Raw genomic sequence first — 18,576 nt, 5'->3', positions numbered from 1 at the left:
CTCAGTAGGGCAGATAGAAGATGATATGTGTGATTGAGAGTCCACCCGCTGCCCATTCTGACCAATGAAAAAGCAGGATGATCTAATAGCAGTTATGATACAATCACAAGTATGTGCTTCCCATTTGGATAACACTGAGGAAAATAAGGAATGGCCATAAGGGTGTGAGTCATTCTGTCTGTATGTGTGATGGATGTGTGTCAGTGGATGGGCAGGGGTTTCTGAATTTCTGAATTGAAAGTTTCTGCATGTAGGATAGGACAGAGACACATAACAGTATGAGGCAGAACAGAGAAAGCGTAAGGATTTCAGTGAGGGAGTGAAATATGATTGGGGTGAAGGAGGCAGGTGGCTGGCCTGCTGTACACCAACCAAACCCACAAACAGCTGTTCATTTCTTAAAGCTCCCTTGTGCCCCCCTACAAGCATCAATTCTCTCTTTATCCCCCCCCCTATATGCATCCATCTCCTGCTCCACCCCCACCCTCTATCCAAATCCAGCCATTCTCCCTCCCACCTCACTCCGTTCCAGCTAACCTACTTTGATCGTGTGCCTAAATCAGGACAGGGGACACAGCTACTTCACCCGTACATTTCTCACATTCTGCTCTATGGACTCATCATTTTCAGCATTAATAAAATAAAAAGAACATCAATCAGTAGAATGACAGTAGGATGCAACTCAGATGAAGAAACTATTTTTCTGTAGTGATTTTTATTGGTTAGAGCAAAGAAAGTCATAGAAAACTGAAAATCATTACATACATACATTGTACAGGTTTTTATACACCATATGGTTTTTATTTGTTGTGTTTTAAAAACCTGATGCTTTTATGACTGGTCTGTTCTATTTTGCTGTTTTGTGAAGCACTTTGTAACGTGGATTTGGAAAAAGAGCTCTATGATTAAAGCTTATTATTTATTATTATAAAATCAGTGTTTCTGACTGCACGCTTCGTGACATCCAAAGAGTGGTGCTGTAATATTGATCATGTCTTTTAGCCAGTATTTACATCCCACAAGTGTGCTGCTGCTTCCCAGTGCAGGACATAAAAAGGCCAGTCCTTTCTCCTCCTTACAGGCCAGATGGCGAGCTCACTTGCTGGCCCGCAGGGCACGGCCCACCAGCATGAAGACCATCCCTGAGATCAGCTCCAGAGGCACGCCGGCAGCCGCCACCATGAACGACAGGCCGTAGAGCACAGAAACCTGCGCGTGGGGACACGCCTCTCCTCTCTCCTGCAGGACGTAGCGCTTCACCTCCGTCACCTCCATCCACAGTACATAGAGCAGCAGCGTGAACAGGAACAAGCAGGCTGGGGAGAGGGAGAAAGAGTATGAGGGAGACACAGGTACAGAGGCTATCAGCCGTGGTGGAATGTAACTAGGTACTGTACTTAAGTAGACATTTGAGGTACTTGTACTTTACGTGAGTCTTACTTTACTTTTGATGCTACTTTCTGCTTTTACTACACTACATTACTCTGACAGCTTTGGTTTCTTTGAATGTGAGGATTTTTTTGCATTGAACTTTTACTTTTAATACTTTAAGTACATTTTCCTGATGATACTTACATACTTACATACTTAAGTAACATCTGAGTAAGCATAACAACAGAGTCAATTTTACAGTGTGGTATTAGTACTTTTACTCTAAGTAAAGGATCTGAATACTTCCTCCACAGTCAGTGCTGTGAGTAACGCCAGAGGAATGCAGCTCCATCTCATCTCTACTGTTACCACGGTTGCAGTGTTTGACCCTGCTGTTGTTATAGCGACAGTACTTCAGAGGGACATCTGCTGCTCTGTGTGTTGCTGGGTGTGTGACAGGTATGAACAGCTGACATGAGCTCCACACGTGCACAGACGATATTTTACCAGCAGCGATGAGGAAAGCCCCGCCCAGCTTGTAGAGTTTGTGGCTGATGAAGGGGACGCCGCAGACCAGGAGGAGTCCTCCGGTTAGAGCTGCGACCAGGCCAAGGATTATCAACACGGTCCAGAAACCCCGAAACACTGCAGGAAATACACCCAGGCCGCCATCAGAACAGCTACTTATCCACGTATATAGCATGGCGAGTGAGTGTTAGTGTTAGTTTATGCAAATGTGGGCAACTTGAGGGGAGTGACCTTCTGCAATTAAAAAAATTGTTTGACATTGTGTAATATGCTTAAGAGTTAGATAGGAAGATTGATTTACTACCTCTATGATAAAACTAGAGTCAGTGGTAAACAGCAAGTGTGGCTCTTAAAGTAAAGAGAACCCATCAGAGGATCTTAAGCTTGCTAATTAACTCATTATGTCTAATTTGTTTAATACATACAAAAATAAAGGTGTAAAAGCAAAAATTTGTGGTTTCCAGGGAGTTATATGCCAGACTATTTCTTGGCTGGGTGCAGTGACTTACAAATTAAATAAACAAGATGTTAATGACTGAGCTTTAGAGGTGCTGATAGGCAGGTTTTTGTAACCTTTGGACTGAGCAAGGCTAGCGGTTTCCCCTCGCTTGCAGTCTTTATGCTAAGCTAAGCTAACCACCTCCTGGCTAACAGACAAACATTAGAGTCAATCTTGACATCTAACTTTCAACAAGAAAAGTGAATAGGTGTATTTTCCTAAATGTCTAACTATTCTTATAAGGAATACACTTTGCAGGTGTTTTATGGGTAGATTTGAGTATTTTTTGAATAATTTGAAGAAGAAATATGAACACCATCTCTACACTTATTGTATTGTTTTTCTCCAATCATTTATATGCTCCTTCAGTTGAAGCCATGACCCTTCAGCTTCTCAATGTTGGTGATTTGGGATTTTTAATTTTACTGTTATTCTCAATGTAAATGTCCAAATGTAAATTGTGAATTTGTGTTTATGTGTCACTGTGTGAGGAACTAATTGTAAAATAATACATGCATGTGTGCCTTTTGGTGTGTGTGTGTGTGTGTGTGTGTGTGTGTGTGTGTGTGTATATATATATATATATATATATATATATATATATATATATATATATATATATATATATATATATACAGATCAGAACAGCTTTAATCTTTACAAAAAGATATGACCTCATTTGGTATTTTATGATTGTGGTAGAGGTAGCGCTGTCAAACAAGTTAGTCCCAACAGAGTGTTTAATTGGATTGAGATGAGGTGACCAGAGGGATGCCATAGTATCACAGTATCACTCATACTCATCAAACCTTTCAGTGAGCCCTCTTGTGTCCTGTATGGAAGAATCTGCATCTTCACTTTCCTTTAGTTGCACAGTCTTCCTTTTTTGTTAGATAGTCACCTGTCTGTAAGTATGTGAGTGGGTGCGTTACCTGCTGTAGCATCATAACTTGGATGTGGCACCGGTCCAAGTGCAACAGGCAGAGGGAAGAGGTAACCATGGATACAGACCTTGTATTCTGGCTGGTTTGCTAGATGAAAACAAAAAAGTAAAAATAATTTTAAGGCTAAAAAAAACAACTACAGAGTATAAATTAAAAACTATATAATATATAATGATGTGGTTCTAAAAAAAACACACACACCCAAAAACACCTCCATCTCTGAAATAAATGCAAATGTAAACACATTCTTCTTGCTCTCCTCCTGTATATTTTCTGTCAAATATCGAAATTATAGACATTTTTTCTTTCCTGCACTTGTTAGCATGTCAAGCAAATCACACTGCTTAGCAAGAGACATGCAACCACACTGGACAAACCCCAACAAAAACTTTGTTTCGGGGGGCCTGGGTAGCTCAGTTGGTAGAGCGGGTGCCCATATACATATGTAGAGGTTTTCTCCTCAACGCAGTGGGCACTGGTTCAAATCTGACCTGTGGCCCTTTGCTGCATGTTGTTAGCCCTCTCTCTCCCCTTTAATTTTTTCAGCTGTCCTGTCAATAAAGGCCTAAAAATGCCACAAGTGTACATACTGAAGAGAGTGGCCAGGACTGCATGTGCTGTGGGCTCCACCTGAAACACACATCGCCAGAAGAAGCCCTCGTGGTGTAAAGTGAGAGATGGAGGAGAAGCAGTGACAGCTTCCACTAACTGGATCTAAATGATAAAAAAAGAGACACACTGACATCAGCACACCAACAGAGAGATGGACACTGAAATGTCTGGAGATGGATGAAGCGTAATGCCTGTCAGCGTTGTCAACACGTCTCTGTTAGCCGCTCTGCGTGATTCTGTACTTCAATGGTGCCGCGGCATCAAACGTGGTTCTGATTATGGCCTGCCAGTGTGAGGTTTTCAAGGGGAACTTATGAAACACGCATGACTGGTACTCTCCATTTGCTTGTCAGAAACATGATTGATGGTGCCGAATAACACACAGCGACTAATCATCCTCTTTTATTGAAAATGAAAGACTTTGTTGTGATGTGGCGTTTTGGGAGGAGTTCACCGGAGGGATTAGCTTTCATAAATATATCCCTTACTTTGCATTTTGTGAACTTTCTTACGAATGTAGAATGTAAGAATAAACTGGGAAATTAAAGGGGCACTCCACTGAGTTTACACAAAGATCAGATGTGGAGCACTACGCTTGATGCTTAAAGACACAAATCATCGTACACTGTCATGGTATGACAATACAGTTTTTCATACAAAAACAAGACGCATGCAACAAAAAACAAAGAGGAAAACTGTTCAGGATCTCCAGAATGTGTAGAGGAGACACAGAAGCCGATCATTTTTTTGGGGTTATTTTTAATTTTATAAAGTGATTTAAGGAGCAAATCTATTTCTAAACTTAAATACCTGGAAGGAAGGCTGTCCCGTTTTGCCATTTCTGTTCATGAATAAAAAATTTAGCAAGCAAAACAAACAAGTTCACTACATATGTTCACACCAAAGTGTTATTATCAGGATTATCATAATAAAAAAGAAAATCTTTTACGCTAAGAGAGTAAGGTGGATCAAAAAGGTGACTATTTAAGTCACTGAGAAATGTTTTAGTTTTCTCACATTCAAAAAATAGGTTTCATCCACATCACCACAGAAGGAACAAGCACTACTTATGTCTGCATATTTGGCTACAGTAACATTCAAGGGGTATATTTTATGAAGAATTTTTAATTGAACCTCCTTCACTTTATTTGTAATGCAGTATTTACTAGGTAACAACCAAGCTCTTTTCCAGTTAATATCAGGAATTGGCTCTGGAGGAGCTTTGTCAAGAGAAAAGAACTCAGATGATGTCATCAAACTGGTGACAGTCCCACCAGCCTCAGCTGCACTTTGTGTTTAGTGCTATTAGCAAATTACAAATTCTTTGTAGCGTCCATGTTGTTTCCACATTACAACTTAATGACTTCAAGCTCGTGAACACACCGAAGTCAGATTAACGACTTCCCAACTCGACTATCCGAGAAGCCCTTGAATTCAGCAGTGGAGGGTCTGAAAAAACGATGCTATTGGAAGCATTATGGGAGGTGTAGGATCTAGTGTTTTTGGAGCTTGTCAAGTCAAACAAAATCTCAGGATGTCTTGAAACTCAGCTACATTGATTTGATTCATTCTCTTTTAAATCTGTTTCTCTTTTACATCCCCCCCAAACTTTACAAGACTAAACTATTTCGGTACCTCTTTAAATATCCTATAGTGGCATAGCGTGCACACAGCATCTGATCAGATTCCACATTGGCCTCGCCTCTCACATGAAATGATGTTGTGACTATTATTTATACTATACAGTTTAGTTGGAGGTCACCGACCAATTCTGACAGCCAGCAGTAAAGTTTATTGTATCTGTGCTAGTGAATATGTGCACACATTAGGGCTGCACAATGAATCGCAATTTTATTGATATCGCAATATGGACCACTACAATATCCAAAACGTATCCTAAAGACTAAAGAAAACATATTTCTTTGGTACAGATTCTTGGCAAAAAAAATCACACTATAATCATTTAAATTTTTTCAATTTTAACATATTTCAATGAAAATGAGAATAACAATACAAAAATGATCATTCTCTCCATTATCGTGAATCACATCGCAATCGCAATATCAGTTAAAATCATCGTAATTAGATATTTTTCTCAGATCGTGCAGCCCTCGCACACATGTATCTGTCCTACCTCAGTCCCGTTGGCATCTTTAGTCAGTGTTGTTTTAGTCGGCCATGTATATGGTCCACAGTTGTCACTGGCCACCAGCCAGTAGTCTGTACTGAAGGCAAGGAAGAAACACAGAGTTCCTAATACCCCAAATATCCCCCCAGCCAAGGACGCAGCTCCCACCCTCATAACTCCAGCCTAAAACCTCCTTCACACGGTGCTCTTACTCCTCAGCTTTCTGTCTTCAGGTCAGTTCGTCCTCAGCTGTCTGGTGTCCACTCTGCAAACCCCTCTGCCCAGCCCCGGTCCTAATGAAAACAGTCGGGCCCTCCCAGCCACTCCCTGGCATGCTGGGAACTGTGGTGAAAAGAAGCTCCAGTAACTGAGGAGGTCAGGCGGGGGGACAGGAGTTATTTTAGGAAGCAGTAAGCCTGTCCTCGTCAAATTACCGATGGGTGTGCTGTGCATTTGTAAAGGAACCAAGGAGAGGCAGGATTGGTTGGAGTGTGTGCTTGTAATGTGGACAGCGAGTATCACCCTTTATGACTGCAAGCTATTTCTAAGGTAGGTGTTACACTTGGAGCGCCACTTTGAAAATGAATTAGACTAGAGATGCAAATGGCCCTCAAACCTCCAGCGAGAGTTGGAACACGGAGCTAAGGAAAGCTTTATTGTAGCTGGCAGACACTCAAAATGATAAAACCAGGAGGTGAGTTATTAATCCATTTAAAAAGTTTTAATTGGAAGATATCCATACAATTGCAATTCATCAGCCCTGAAACCCACAACTCTATGGCTAAATAAATATGAGGTACTTATCACTTTATGGAGCCATTTTGAAATGACTGAATTCACTGGTTTACATTTCTTCTCCTCGCCCTCTGTCTTTCTCACAGTCTGCCTTCATTGCTGCTTCTCGCTCTCCAAAACAAAGCTGAGTTGTTTCTTTGGGGTTCTTCCATCAGGCGCTTGATGGTGTGGAGAGATCTGCTCCTTTCTGACAGCTGAAGATTTGGGATCCACTAGCCCTCTGGTCTGAGATGTAGCTGCCGGGACAGATGAGTCCTGGAGGACAGGCCTCGGGCTCATGGAGCATACTGCCAAGAGAAGAGAGGCTGCTGTGAGCTCAAGGCCCGCCAAGTCAGAATAGTCACACTATAGTTGTCAGGGTCAAAGGTCAGGAGGTGGAGAGAGACGAGAGACAATCTCATGACGTGTCTATATACTTACCCTGTGTTTTTGTAGTGACTATTGAGTGCTCGAGAGAAGCAGAGGAGTGAAAAGACAAGTGTAGATATTAGAGTGGTTCCGATACCGATAACAGTTTCAGAAATGCCGCCGATACTGCCTAAAATGCTGGTATTGGTATCGGCGAATATGCAGGTTTATGCACCAATCCAAAACAATCTACTTTAATAGTAGTTTATTTATGTTCTGTTTCCGTTATGACTGACTAATACAAGAAATGTTCGGTATATGTCATTGATTCTATCTATGTGTGTTTTTGTAACTTCTCTGTATGTTGTATTTGTTCATGTTTTACAAAGGCTTTAACCTGAGCCAGGTCATACAACATACTGTATATACAGGGTTGGTAGTATACAACTGTTAAAAAATAATATACATGTTTTTTTTTACTCAGTGCTAAAAAGACTATCCAATCTGTCCTCAGTATTGGCTGATATACAAGTTCAGGTATCAGAATCGGTATCGGGAGGGAACAAATCAGCCTGGTCTCAACGAATTCCGTGAAATGATCACAAATTGTTAACAGGTCATTACGTGGTGGTGGCACGGAATGTGTGAAAATTCTGTGTGGCCACCACATGGAAAACAATACCAATGTAAAGTCAATGAGAAGATGACGTAGCATTATGAGCGACTACGGTAGCGTGTAGTATGTAAGGCCGAAATTCCGTGTAGGAAGGTTGGTTGGGGGGGGTGGATGGGTCAAACACAGGACTTTCACCCAGGAGACCGGGGGTTCGTGTCCCGCTTGTTTCCTAAAGTCGCTTTCTTCTTTTCCTAAACCCAAGCGTCCCGTTCTTCTCGCGTGTCACGGAACCGTAAGCCCACCCATGACCTTTTCTTTAACTTAAGGGGCCGTGTTTATTTAACGGAATTCTTCCGTGGGCCCATCACGGACTTTTCGGCAATCCGCGTTCATTTCACAGAATTCTTCCGTGGGCCCATCACGGAATGTTTTGCTATTCCATGAATATGCCACAGATTTTGAGTTATGGGGCCGTGTTCATTTCACGGAATTCTGTGAAATCAGGTTGGAACAAATAGTATGGGAACATCTCTAGTAGATATAATAATACTTTTTGTCATCCATACACCAGTAGTTGTCCTTTCCAACACTAGGGTCTTGGTACACAGACACACAAAGAAACATGACATACATACAGTACATTATATCTTGAAGATGCATATTTTGTCCAATATGTGTGTTTTTGTATATTTATATGTATTGAACTGTCTTTCACTGTACCTGTGTGAGACCTGCTGAGTCCTGCTCTCCCTCTGCGTGAGCCACTGAACTCTCCATCCTCCCCCTGTCACAATGGAAGTATACAGTAAAACAAACAGGTTTGAACTAAATCAGTGTGATGAATAACTCAGTCAAGCTTATTGATCATTTTAAGTAAAGTGGTATATTCTTGACGCAAATCATGATGTATATCTCACCTTATTTCCAAATAGTGACACTTTTTCACATTTTAACACAAATAATTGTCACCCTGACAGTGTGTTCATGAAAAGTAGGAGCAAACAGTAATTGGTTGGTTTTGAAAGATAACTTAAGACATTTGCTTTTTTGCTTTTTTTTATTCAGCGGTGATCCAGAATGAAAATCTGCGGAATATAGCAGACTGTTTATCTGCTTGGGGTGGAGATGTGTGGAGAGTTTTATTTTCATTTTTTTAATTTGTTGAATATCTGAGGAAAATCTGAGGGCAATCTGCGGAATTCTGTGTCCGCAGATTCTGTGTGGCCCTGCTTATGAGACATTTTTGAGGATAAAATCATGTTTGTTTTTCATTTGCCTGATGAATTTCAGATAGCCTTTCGAATCTTAAAACGGTACCAGTATGTAGCATTTTGGAAGGATTATTTCACTTAATTTGTTTAACGTTTTACTTGCTTCAATACAACACGCTCTCACGGCTGTTCGTGAATTTGTCACGTTATTTTTAATCAATGCGACTCAGAGGAAATGAGACTGAAAGACTTGTGTTAACATGGTACCTGTGTATTAAACGTGTATCTTTCTCCCAGACTCCGGTGTCTGTGAAGAGGCTTCCTTGTTCTGTCCATGGTGGCGTCCTGGTGCAGGGTGTGTCTGCTGTAGGCTGGTGTCTGCTGGAGGGACAACACAAACAGTAGATGAATAGTACATACCAACTGTATAGTGCAACAGAGGTACACAAACCCAGGCTGTGAATTACCTTGTTGTTGAAGTTCTGAAGGTTTCTGGAGAGAATACGCCTGATGCTGTCCATCTCCTCGGGTAAGAGGGGACGGCTGTGGGAGCGGGGGTCCACTCTAAAAGTGAAGTCCATTAACGTTTTCAATTAGGACATGTAACAGGGTCATATTTGCATTTGCCTTTATCTCATTTATAATTACAAAAAATCTATTCTGGTTCCTTATTAAAAATGTATCTGGTGTAATGTATGCAGGCTATGTGTTAGAGTTCAGAGCCCCTACTTTATTTCTTCTTCAACCGGTTACACACAGATAACCATGGTGGTCATGAAACTTTCCCTAGTTTTAAAGTGCTCATATTATGCTTTTTGGCTTTTTCCCTTTCCTTTATTGTGTTATATATATTTTTTTTGCATGTTATAGGTTTACAAAGTGAAAAAGCCCAAAGTCCACCCCAAAGGGACTTACCATCTCCAACAGAAAACACTGTTCACAAACGTGCGTCACTTTGTAACACATGTTATAATGCTAGCCTAGCTGCTAGCATGGCACGCCCTCATACTCTGCTTCTGACTGGCCAGTAGTCCTTACCTAGGTACTGAGCATGTGCGACTCCCAACAAAGATGGAACAGAAGTGAGATGTCTCACTCTGTAGCTAAAACAGAGAGCTCAACACAGCAATGTGCAGCATTGTGCAGTACAACAAAAATATGGTGGTTTTTTTGACCACATAAACCACATAAACCTATTCTGATATAACCAATTATGAACCTGAAAATGAGCACTTTAAGGACCCTATGGGGCTACTTCTATGAAGTCCTGGAGATCCCTGAGCCCGACTATGAGAGATGCTGAAATGAAGTAAAAAAATAAATTCTCACAGTGGTGGCGCCTCCTCGTCTCCCCTCTGGTCCCTTCTCTCCAGCTCCTGGTAAACTCTGAGGATGCTGGAGGGAGCCTGGTGATCCTCACGGATCAGGAAACGACGAAGGTACTTCTTGTTAAACTGCTCAAACCTCTCACACACACACACACACACACACACACACACACACACACACACACACACACACACACACATGAAATACATTTCAGTGACCAGCTGGCTGGAAAATGATCTGGACCTTTCGCATGCAGTGTTTGCTGCCACCTACTGGTCATTTCAGGTCCTATTCTTATGGGCATGCAAAAACATTTAGGGGAAACACAATCAGAAAAGGCAAAGTAAATGTAAAACAAGAGAAACTAACTTGTCTTTCCAGTAGTGCTGCCCCCAGTAGCCAACCACATCCTCTATCCCTGCCAGCAGATGATCAATGAGCTGAGAGGAGACATGATGTGAATATATCATTCACAGATTTCTTTTGCCTCTACATATCATTTCCCATGGGATATTTTGAAGTCACTATTATGTTCATTAGACTGATGAAAGGGAGTAAGCAGAAGAGACCGTGTTCACACACAGAGGCCATGACACCAGCGCAACATGAAAGATGCATTTCTATAATAAAAAACGGAATCAACTAGAAAACTGAAGCTCATCGCTGTGGCATCTTTACTTAGATACTGTACGGTGATCCAAAACAGCAAGAAAAGTGTATATATATATATATATATATATTAACACTCAATGAATCCTTCTTCTTAGATTATCTGATTTGATACATACATTGTGTTACTACGGAGCCCCTAAGGGGATATGAGTAAAAAAAAAAAAAATGTAGTTTATTTCCATGTGCTCATGTGAAAGCACATGAAAGTTTCACATGCGAACATGAAAGTTTCGTGTGAGCACATGAAACTAAACTTTTTTTTTTTTTTTTTCATGTCCCCTTAGGGGCTCCATAGTGTTACAGCATGACTCCAAAAGCAAGGACATTTAAAATACAGTGAAGGTATTAAGCTAAGAAGTATGCATTTTTAAATAAAATTATAACCAATAATTTCATTTTGGTTTGTTAAAATATTTTACCTTGTTCTACTGACAAAATGTCATACATATACAGTCTGATACTGTATATTTTAAATAAATAATGAAATTATTACTATAAAAACAACTAAATGAATGATGTATGAAGACATGACTTATTGTGGTGTCTACATTCCTCACTCGATTGGATAAGTTGATAATTACACTTGGAATACACCATTTTAATAATGCATATACAGTATACACTGTCTTCCTTACAGACTATTTTGCGGCCCGGACCCCGCTTCTCACCCTGCTGTGGATCTCCTCGCTGACCGTAGGCAGAGCTCTCTTCTTCCTCTTCACATCCAGCAGCTCTACCAGAGGCTTAATAGTCATCCCCTGGAAACCAGACAAAACCAAACTCAACAGATATCCAAACAAGTACTCCATGAAGCCAAAAAGAAAAGAAGAAGCAAGTGACATTATTCTCCCACCTGTACAAAGACAGTGAAGAGGATGACGACGATGGTCGTTGTGATGAAGAGTCTCTTCTTTGGGAAGTCGTCGATCAGGAAGACGAGGGAGAAGCAGATGGCCCCTCTAAGGCCTCCGTAGGCAATGATGAACTGATCTCGAAAGGTGACAGTGTTCCTCCGGAGCTTGTTCACCACAGCAGTCAGCAGGAGAACACCTTCAGGGGAAGCCACATGCGTTGATTTCTCTATTCTGACCACTATCTAATAAGCTCCATGGCCCAGAGCATCTTTGTACATACATATACAGTATATATAAAGAGAGTATTTATTAGGATAGACCCTTTGAGCCTAATCACCTCATTTTCGCGGGGGTCCTTAAGACAACATTCACACATAAACACAGCACTCCCACGCCTAACTACTCCAACACCAACTGACTCCCCCTCATAAAATACTACACAATAAATTTGCATACATCCCAATTGTGCTGCTATGCACAGTATATGCACAAAAAGGTGCCAACACATTAAGGAGGAGAAAAGAAGAAACAGAACATACATCTATAATACATACATACATAATACATAAATCTGACATAAGAAAAAGAAAAGAAAAAGAAAATCAACAAGAATCATGTGTCATGTCAAATTAGAAGCAAGAGCAGGTTGATTGATTTAAAGACAGATGCCTTAATGTGCTCATATTATGCTTTTTGGCTTTTTTCCCTTTCCTTTATTGTGTTATATATCTTTTTTGTGCACGTTATAGGTTTACAAAGTGAAAAAGCCCAAAGTCCCCCCCAAAGGGACTTACCATCTCCAACAGAAAACACTGTTCACCAACTGCTCCAAACAGCTCTATTGTAGTCCAGCCTTTACTTCAGAGACAAACGTGGTCACTTTGGAACACATGTTATAATGCTCACCTAGCTGCTAGCATGGCACACCCTCATACTCTGCTTCTGACTGGCTAGTAGTCCTTACCTAGGTACTGTCAGGGCACGCCCTCATACTTTGCTTCTGACTAGCTAGTAGTCCTTACCTAGGTACTGTCAGGGCACGCCTTCATACTCTGCTTCTGACTGGCTAGTAGTCCTTACCTAGGTACTGTCAGGGCACGCCCTCATACTCTGCTTCTGACTGGCTAGTAGTCCTTACCTAGGTACTGTCAGGGCACGCCCTCATACTCTGCTTCTGACTGGCTAGCAGTCCTTACCTAGGTACTGCGCATGTGCGACTCCCAACAAAGATGGAACAGAAGTGAGATGTCTCACTCTGTAGCTAAAACAGAGAGCTCAACACACAGGGTGAAAAGAGGAGCTGCAGCAATGTGCAGTACAACAAAAATATGGTGTTTTTGAAAATTAAACCATGTAAACCTATCCTGATATAACCTCTAAATACAATTATGAACCTGAAAATGAGCATAATATGGGCACTTTAAAGAAACCAAATGAAGTAATGGATCAAAGTTTGCCGGGCAAGGTGTTCCAATCAGATGTGGTTTTAAATTTAAAGGCACGTCGCCCAATTTCTTTGGAGATTCTGGGTTTGAAGAAAAAGGGGTACTCAGTATGTCTCAGACTATATGCTGATCTATATGGGATTAAATGTTATAAATAAGGAGGATTGTGAAAGAAAATAGATTTAAAAATAAACTGCTGCTTCGAAAGCAGTATTCTGCTACTACTATTATTTCTATTTTATTGTTACTATAATTGCCACATTGCCCATCATGCCAACTCCTATAATTATTATGAAATCCTATTTCTGTATCTGTGTCTCTGTTTCCCAACTGGCAGCGGCAGATGGCCACCTACCAAGAGTCTGGTTCTATCCAAGGTTTCTGCCTTCTAAAAGGAAGTTTTTCCTCGCCACTGTTGCACTAAATGTTGGGTCTCTGTAAATTATGGAGTGTGGTCTAGACCTACTCTATCTGTAAAGTGTCCTGACATAACTTTTGTTATGCTTTGAGACTATAACTAAAATTGAAGTGATATAAAAAGTGAAAGTGCAGGAAAGATTTTCAAAAATACCTGTGGCCCTCCAGATGAGGCAGAGCAGCAGTGTGGAGCAGACAAAGGGCCAGCTCCACATATGGACATCCTGTATTGTGGACACGCCCAGGAAGACGAAGATGAGGGTTTCACTCACGCTGCTCCACATCTTCAGGAAGTACTGGATGCTGGTCTTGCTGCGCTCTGACACATTAGCCTCCACATACTGCTTCATGGTCACGGCGCAGGTCACTATGCTGTACAGAGGGGACGAAATATAATCAGATGTTACCACGCTAAACATTTACATATGATGTTTTAATTCAACTGTCACCCAAAATCTCTGAATGTCTTTTACGACATGTAGCAGCCTTTCGTGATGTGTTTCTTGCGCCTGTTGATATTACGATGACGATAAAAAAACATAACATGATTTATTCTGGTCTGAAAAGGGTTTTATGTTGAAATGTTAACTTTATGTTAGTACCCTTGTATTTACTCTACATTTATCTGTTTTTTGTTGAATTGTACATTTTATACTTATATTTGTTTTGTGTCAGCACTAGGAAAGCGTTTAGTTAAAATGTAGTCTCGCATTGCCAGACCTTCCTCCACAGCGCTGCGGAGGAGGGTCTGGTGAGTCCACACAGCATTGCGGGATGGGAGAAAAACATGCTCTGATTTATTTCTTTAAACCAATCACAATCGTCTTGGGCGGGGCTAAGCGCCAGACGGAGCCACGGTGCATCTGCTAAAGTACTTGTGTACGTTCAAAAGTAGTTTTAATCGTGCAACAGAAAACTCAGATTGGACAGATAGTCTAGCTGTAAATCTGTCTGGATTTACCCTGCAGAGATCTGAGGAGCAGTTAACCATAGTCCTCACAAATCCACCGGAGTGGATTTGAACACAAAGAAAGCGGAAGGTAACAGACATCCGAAAAAGGACATCCGAAAAGATGGACATCCAAAAGATGGACATCCGGCGGATTTTGAGTTTGAGTTGATGCTCGACAGCACTCACGCCATGATGCCAGAGAGGTGAAGCATCTCTGAGGTCAGGTAGGACAGGTAGGAGTAGAGGAAGACAAAGAGCGGGGCGATGACCTGGGCTCTGGAGGTGAACCGGGAGGTGAGGGCCGCCACCAGGCCAAAGAAGAGGCCTATGAACAGGCCGCCGAGGCCCACCACCAAAACCCTGCACCCCCCCAGCAACACATCCAGCCCCGACACTGATGGCAGACGGAGGAAGGACTCAAACAGCTTGTAGAGCACCTGAGAGAACGGGAAATGTATTAAATAATAATAATTCATTACATTTATATAGATCTTTATCATAGACACTCAAAGTGCTTTGGGGGGACGGCTACTCTCTACCACAGCAATGTGTAGCACCCACCTGGGTGATGAATGGCAGCCTAACGGCGCCAGACGCTCAACACACTTCAGCTTGGTAGAGAGGGAAGGGAACATGTTTTTAGTGGTGGGGGAAACCGGAGCACCCAGAGAAAACCCACTCAGACATGGGGAGAACATGCAAACTCCACACAGAAAGGCCCGGGACCACCAGGGTTCGAACCCAGAACCTTCTTGCTGTGAGGCCACAGTGCTAACCATAGGGGCACCGTGCTGCTGGTGGCCCAACCCATGTGTGTGTGTGTGGCCCATCACAGAACCCGGTAGCCCAACACAGAAGAAGATATCTTATTGTTATTTTCACCACCTCTCCCCCTCACCACGGTCACGGCGTCGTTGAGCAGCGACTCTCCAAACACCAAGATGTGAAGCTGGTCGTTGACATGCATTTCCTGGAAGACGGAGAGCACGGCCACGGGGTCGACGGCAGCGATCAGAGAGCCAAACAGCAGGCAGTGGAGCAGAGAGATGTCTCCCAGAGAGCTCGGGGCCAGCAGACACACACCGTACAGAGACAGGCCAATGCCCAGCATGTTCCAGAGGGTTCCCAGCACCGCATACCTGCACATGTATACACAATCAGCAGCTTTACAGGAAACAGGAATAAAACTGCTTGACAAGTTTGCTCAAGATAACGTCAAAGAAACAACACTGATGAGAGAGCGGTGAGACTGAACCAAAACAGTAACGTTCTGGGCAATAAAAACTAAAACAATGATATGAAAGATGCAAAAATGCTCCAGAGCTGAGAGGAACAGCTGAGTATGGTGATCATTCTCTGTAGGGTGTTCTCTATGAGCCACCTCTTTAAAACATGTTAAATGCTAACATTAGAATGCTAACACGTTCACAATGACAATGTTACCATGCTGATGTTTAGCAAGCATAAAGTTAGCCATGTTCTTAGTCAAAAAGTACAGCTGAGCCTGATGGGAAGGCCTCTAGTTTTTCAAAGATCTTTGAAAGATCTGTCTATCTCGTGCAGTGGCACTAGATAGTCAGGGGATCACTAAAGTATTTAGGAATTTTCCTCTGGGATATTTGTACGTCTGACAAACAGTGCCATCCCTTGAGCCAAGTTGCTAGCATGGCTAAAAGAAATACTGATAGCATTGTTAGCAGCTTTAAACAGATAAATCATATTGTATCTGCTTGTTTCATTGACGCTATATAAATTGGTTGGAAAATGTGAGTGCATTTTACACAAATGTCATTTCCTTGTAATGGCATATTTAAAAAAGAAACTCTAATAATGTGAAGATATAAGAGAACATGTATCCAACGGCTTTTTCACACAGACCCACACACAGATCAAAATGAAAACATTGTACCAACCAGAGGATGGTCCCGAGGTTTTCAAAGAACAGCTTCCCTGGCAGGAAGTATCCTGCGTCCAACACGATGGGCGGGAGCAGGAAGAGGAAGAAAGCATCCGCGCTGAGAGTCGGGGGAGCAGAGTGGCGAACGCCATAGATCACCCCTCCAACCAGGAGGCCCACCATGATCAGGAGACAGCTCTCTGGGACCACTGCTGGGACTCGACCTGACCAGTGGAAACCTGGAGGATAGAGACAGAAGATACAAGGGCTTCATGCTAATGCTAATAATTCCACCATCCATGTTGTGACTTTTTTGAGCTGAATTTCTGTCACTCTGACTGAAAGCACAAAAGTGGAGCTATACACCAACAGCAGATTAGAGAAGTTTTATTTCTTGTGTGCCTTCTTTATATTTTAAGAATTATTATAATACATTTATAGATGATTTAGATGAACCACTTGGGTAACGTTACTCATACAGTAGTTGATAAAGTAATATAATAAAATAATAATAAATACCGTAACATAACAAACCCTGAAGCAATTTCAGTTAACTTCAGATTTGAACCCTCTAACAACATCTAACCACTTCCACTAGGATGTTATCTAACGTTGGCTTTTTCATGTATGAGCAGAAGACCAGCTGAAGCTTACCCAGCTTGGCCAGTGAGGCCAGCATGATCCACAGCACGATCTCAAAGGGAGCCTGCACATGGTTATAGTCCACGCTGAAAACCCTCAGAGCCATGGGCAGATCCAGAGACAGGCTGCCATCGCTGCTGTTGGAGCCCAGTGAGGGGGGCAAGTTGTGGGGCTGCGGGAGCTCAGCTGGGGGAGTCAGGGCCAAACATGCAGGCCAAAACAGGCAGGCAGAGAGCAGCAGTGAGAGAGTCCACCGGGCAGCCATCCTGCAGCCATGCTGGGACAACAGGAGAGAGGGACAGGGAGAGAATAGGACAGGGGTTATGGAGATAAAGGGAGGGCGAGCAGCATGCACACACACAGACACAGACACACACACAGACACAGACACACACACACAAACACACACACACACCCACACAAAACAACAACTCCACAACTCATGCAGCAACTAATGTGCACAGGAATCCCTGAGCTAGCAATGATATCCAACCAGCAGTACAGAGCTCAACACACACACACACACACACACACACATACAATTACTTGCTAATGTGGGGACACCATTTTCTGACTGGTTTAGGAGGACCATACTACCATCAACACATTACAAATAACACCCACATAAGTAAGTAAAATGTATTTATATAGCGCTTTTTACAGATAAAAGTCACAAAGTGCTTTAGATACAGTCCACAATTAAAATCACAAAGTAATGCTTAAAAACAATGAAATGGGGACAGGTCAACCAAAGGCCTGTTTAAAAAAGTAGGTCTTCAACTGATTTTTAAAAGAGTCCACTGAGACAGCAGAGCGTATTGGAGGAGGCAGAGCGTTCCAAAGTCTTGGTGCTACCAACTCCAAAACTCAATCACCACGGGTCCTAAGCCGGGTGAGAAAAACAATTAATAAATTGAACATATTATACCTTAGAGCAGGGATCTTCAACAGGGGGTCCGTGACCCCAAGGGGGTCCTCAGAGTCAATGCAGGGGGGCCTCCAAATTCTGGTTACATTTTTTTAAGTTTATTTCAAAAATTTGAAAAGTCCTAAAAATGAATCTGACATATTACTAGCAAATATAAATGCCCACTGATGATAGGCTTACTGGCCTATAGGTAATATAGTCAATGAGGCCATCTACAAATAGTTAATCCTAATGATTCACTGTGCCACATGTATGTTTAACATTAAAACAAGATTTAAAAAATCATTCCAACAACTACTTTGATAGCTTAGTATTCTATGGAATAAAAGTTATAAAGGTTTTGAGCCCAGTTTAATACGCAACATTTTATACAACATATGTAGTAGGG

General features: G+C 42.0%; 2 protein-coding genes across 4 annotated transcripts; both read right to left on the bottom strand.

Moving 5' to 3' along the window:
- Positions 1–687: 687 nt before the first annotated feature.
- On the bottom strand, positions 688–6,415 carry LOC114563024 (transmembrane protein 182). Its single transcript, XM_028589782.1, has 5 exons — positions 6,089–6,415; positions 3,933–4,056; positions 3,331–3,429; positions 1,879–2,016; positions 688–1,316 (listed from the first exon to the last, which is right to left on the bottom strand). Exons 1-5 carry the CDS (start codon positions 6,254–6,256, stop codon positions 1,096–1,098), a joined length of 750 nt encoding a protein of 249 aa, XP_028445583.1. The 5' UTR covers positions 6,257–6,415; the 3' UTR covers positions 688–1,095.
- Positions 6,416–6,848: 433 nt separating this feature from the next.
- LOC114562766 (sodium/hydrogen exchanger 2) lies at positions 6,849–17,525 on the bottom strand. 3 transcript variants are annotated; one of them, XM_028589359.1, is made up of 15 exons: positions 17,273–17,525; positions 16,635–16,857; positions 15,620–15,860; positions 14,908–15,158; positions 13,924–14,141; positions 11,907–12,103; positions 11,722–11,811; positions 10,751–10,821; positions 10,382–10,516; positions 9,520–9,616; positions 9,313–9,433; positions 9,021–9,032; positions 8,562–8,624; positions 7,298–7,315; positions 6,849–7,164 (listed from the first exon to the last, which is right to left on the bottom strand). In XM_028589359.1, the coding sequence occupies exons 1-15, from the start codon at positions 17,523–17,525 to the stop codon at positions 6,971–6,973; spliced, it is 2,184 nt and encodes a 727-aa protein (XP_028445160.1). In that variant the 3' UTR covers positions 6,849–6,970. The 3 variants fall into 3 exon arrangements, with proteins under 3 accessions (XP_028445160.1, XP_028445161.1, XP_028445162.1); XM_028589360.1 differs by lacking the exons at positions 9,021–9,032; positions 16,635–16,857; positions 17,273–17,525 and having other exon boundaries at positions 8,562–8,625; positions 9,320–9,433; positions 15,620–15,868; XM_028589361.1 differs by lacking the exons at positions 9,021–9,032; positions 16,635–16,857; positions 17,273–17,525 and having other exon boundaries at positions 8,562–8,625; positions 9,320–9,430; positions 15,620–15,868.
- Between the last annotated feature and the right edge of the window lie 1,051 nt (positions 17,526–18,576).

This window comes from Perca flavescens, chromosome 10, assembly GCF_004354835.1.
Source record: "Perca flavescens isolate YP-PL-M2 chromosome 10, PFLA_1.0, whole genome shotgun sequence".
Lineage (NCBI taxonomy): Eukaryota > Metazoa > Chordata > Actinopteri > Perciformes > Percidae > Perca > Perca flavescens.
Note: the sequence above shows the minus strand (reverse complement) of the source record. Positions and strands in the feature narration are given on the sequence as shown.

Coding starts and splice junctions, on each gene's coding strand:
- LOC114563024 (XM_028589782.1), bottom strand. CDS start 6,256: ATGAGGGTGGGAGCTGCGTCCTTGGCTGGGGGGATATTTGGGGTATTA. Junction 4,057..6,088: donor AAGATGCCAACGGGACTGAG/GTAGGACAGATA, acceptor TTTATCATTTAG/ATCCAGTTAGTGGAAGCTGT. Junction 3,430..3,932: donor AGTCCTGGCCACTCTCTTCA/GTATGTACACTT, acceptor GTTTTCATCTAG/CAAACCAGCCAGAATACAAG.
- LOC114562766 (XM_028589359.1), bottom strand. CDS start 17,525: ATGGCTGCCCGGTGGACTCTCTCACTGCTGCTCTCTGCCTGCCTGTTT. Junction 16,858..17,272: donor GGCCTCACTGGCCAAGCTGG/GTAAGCTTCAGC, acceptor TCTATCCTCCAG/GTTTCCACTGGTCAGGTCGA. Junction 10,822..11,721: donor GCGAGGAGATCCACAGCAGG/GTGAGAAGCGGG, acceptor GTCTCCTCTCAG/CTCATTGATCATCTGCTGGC.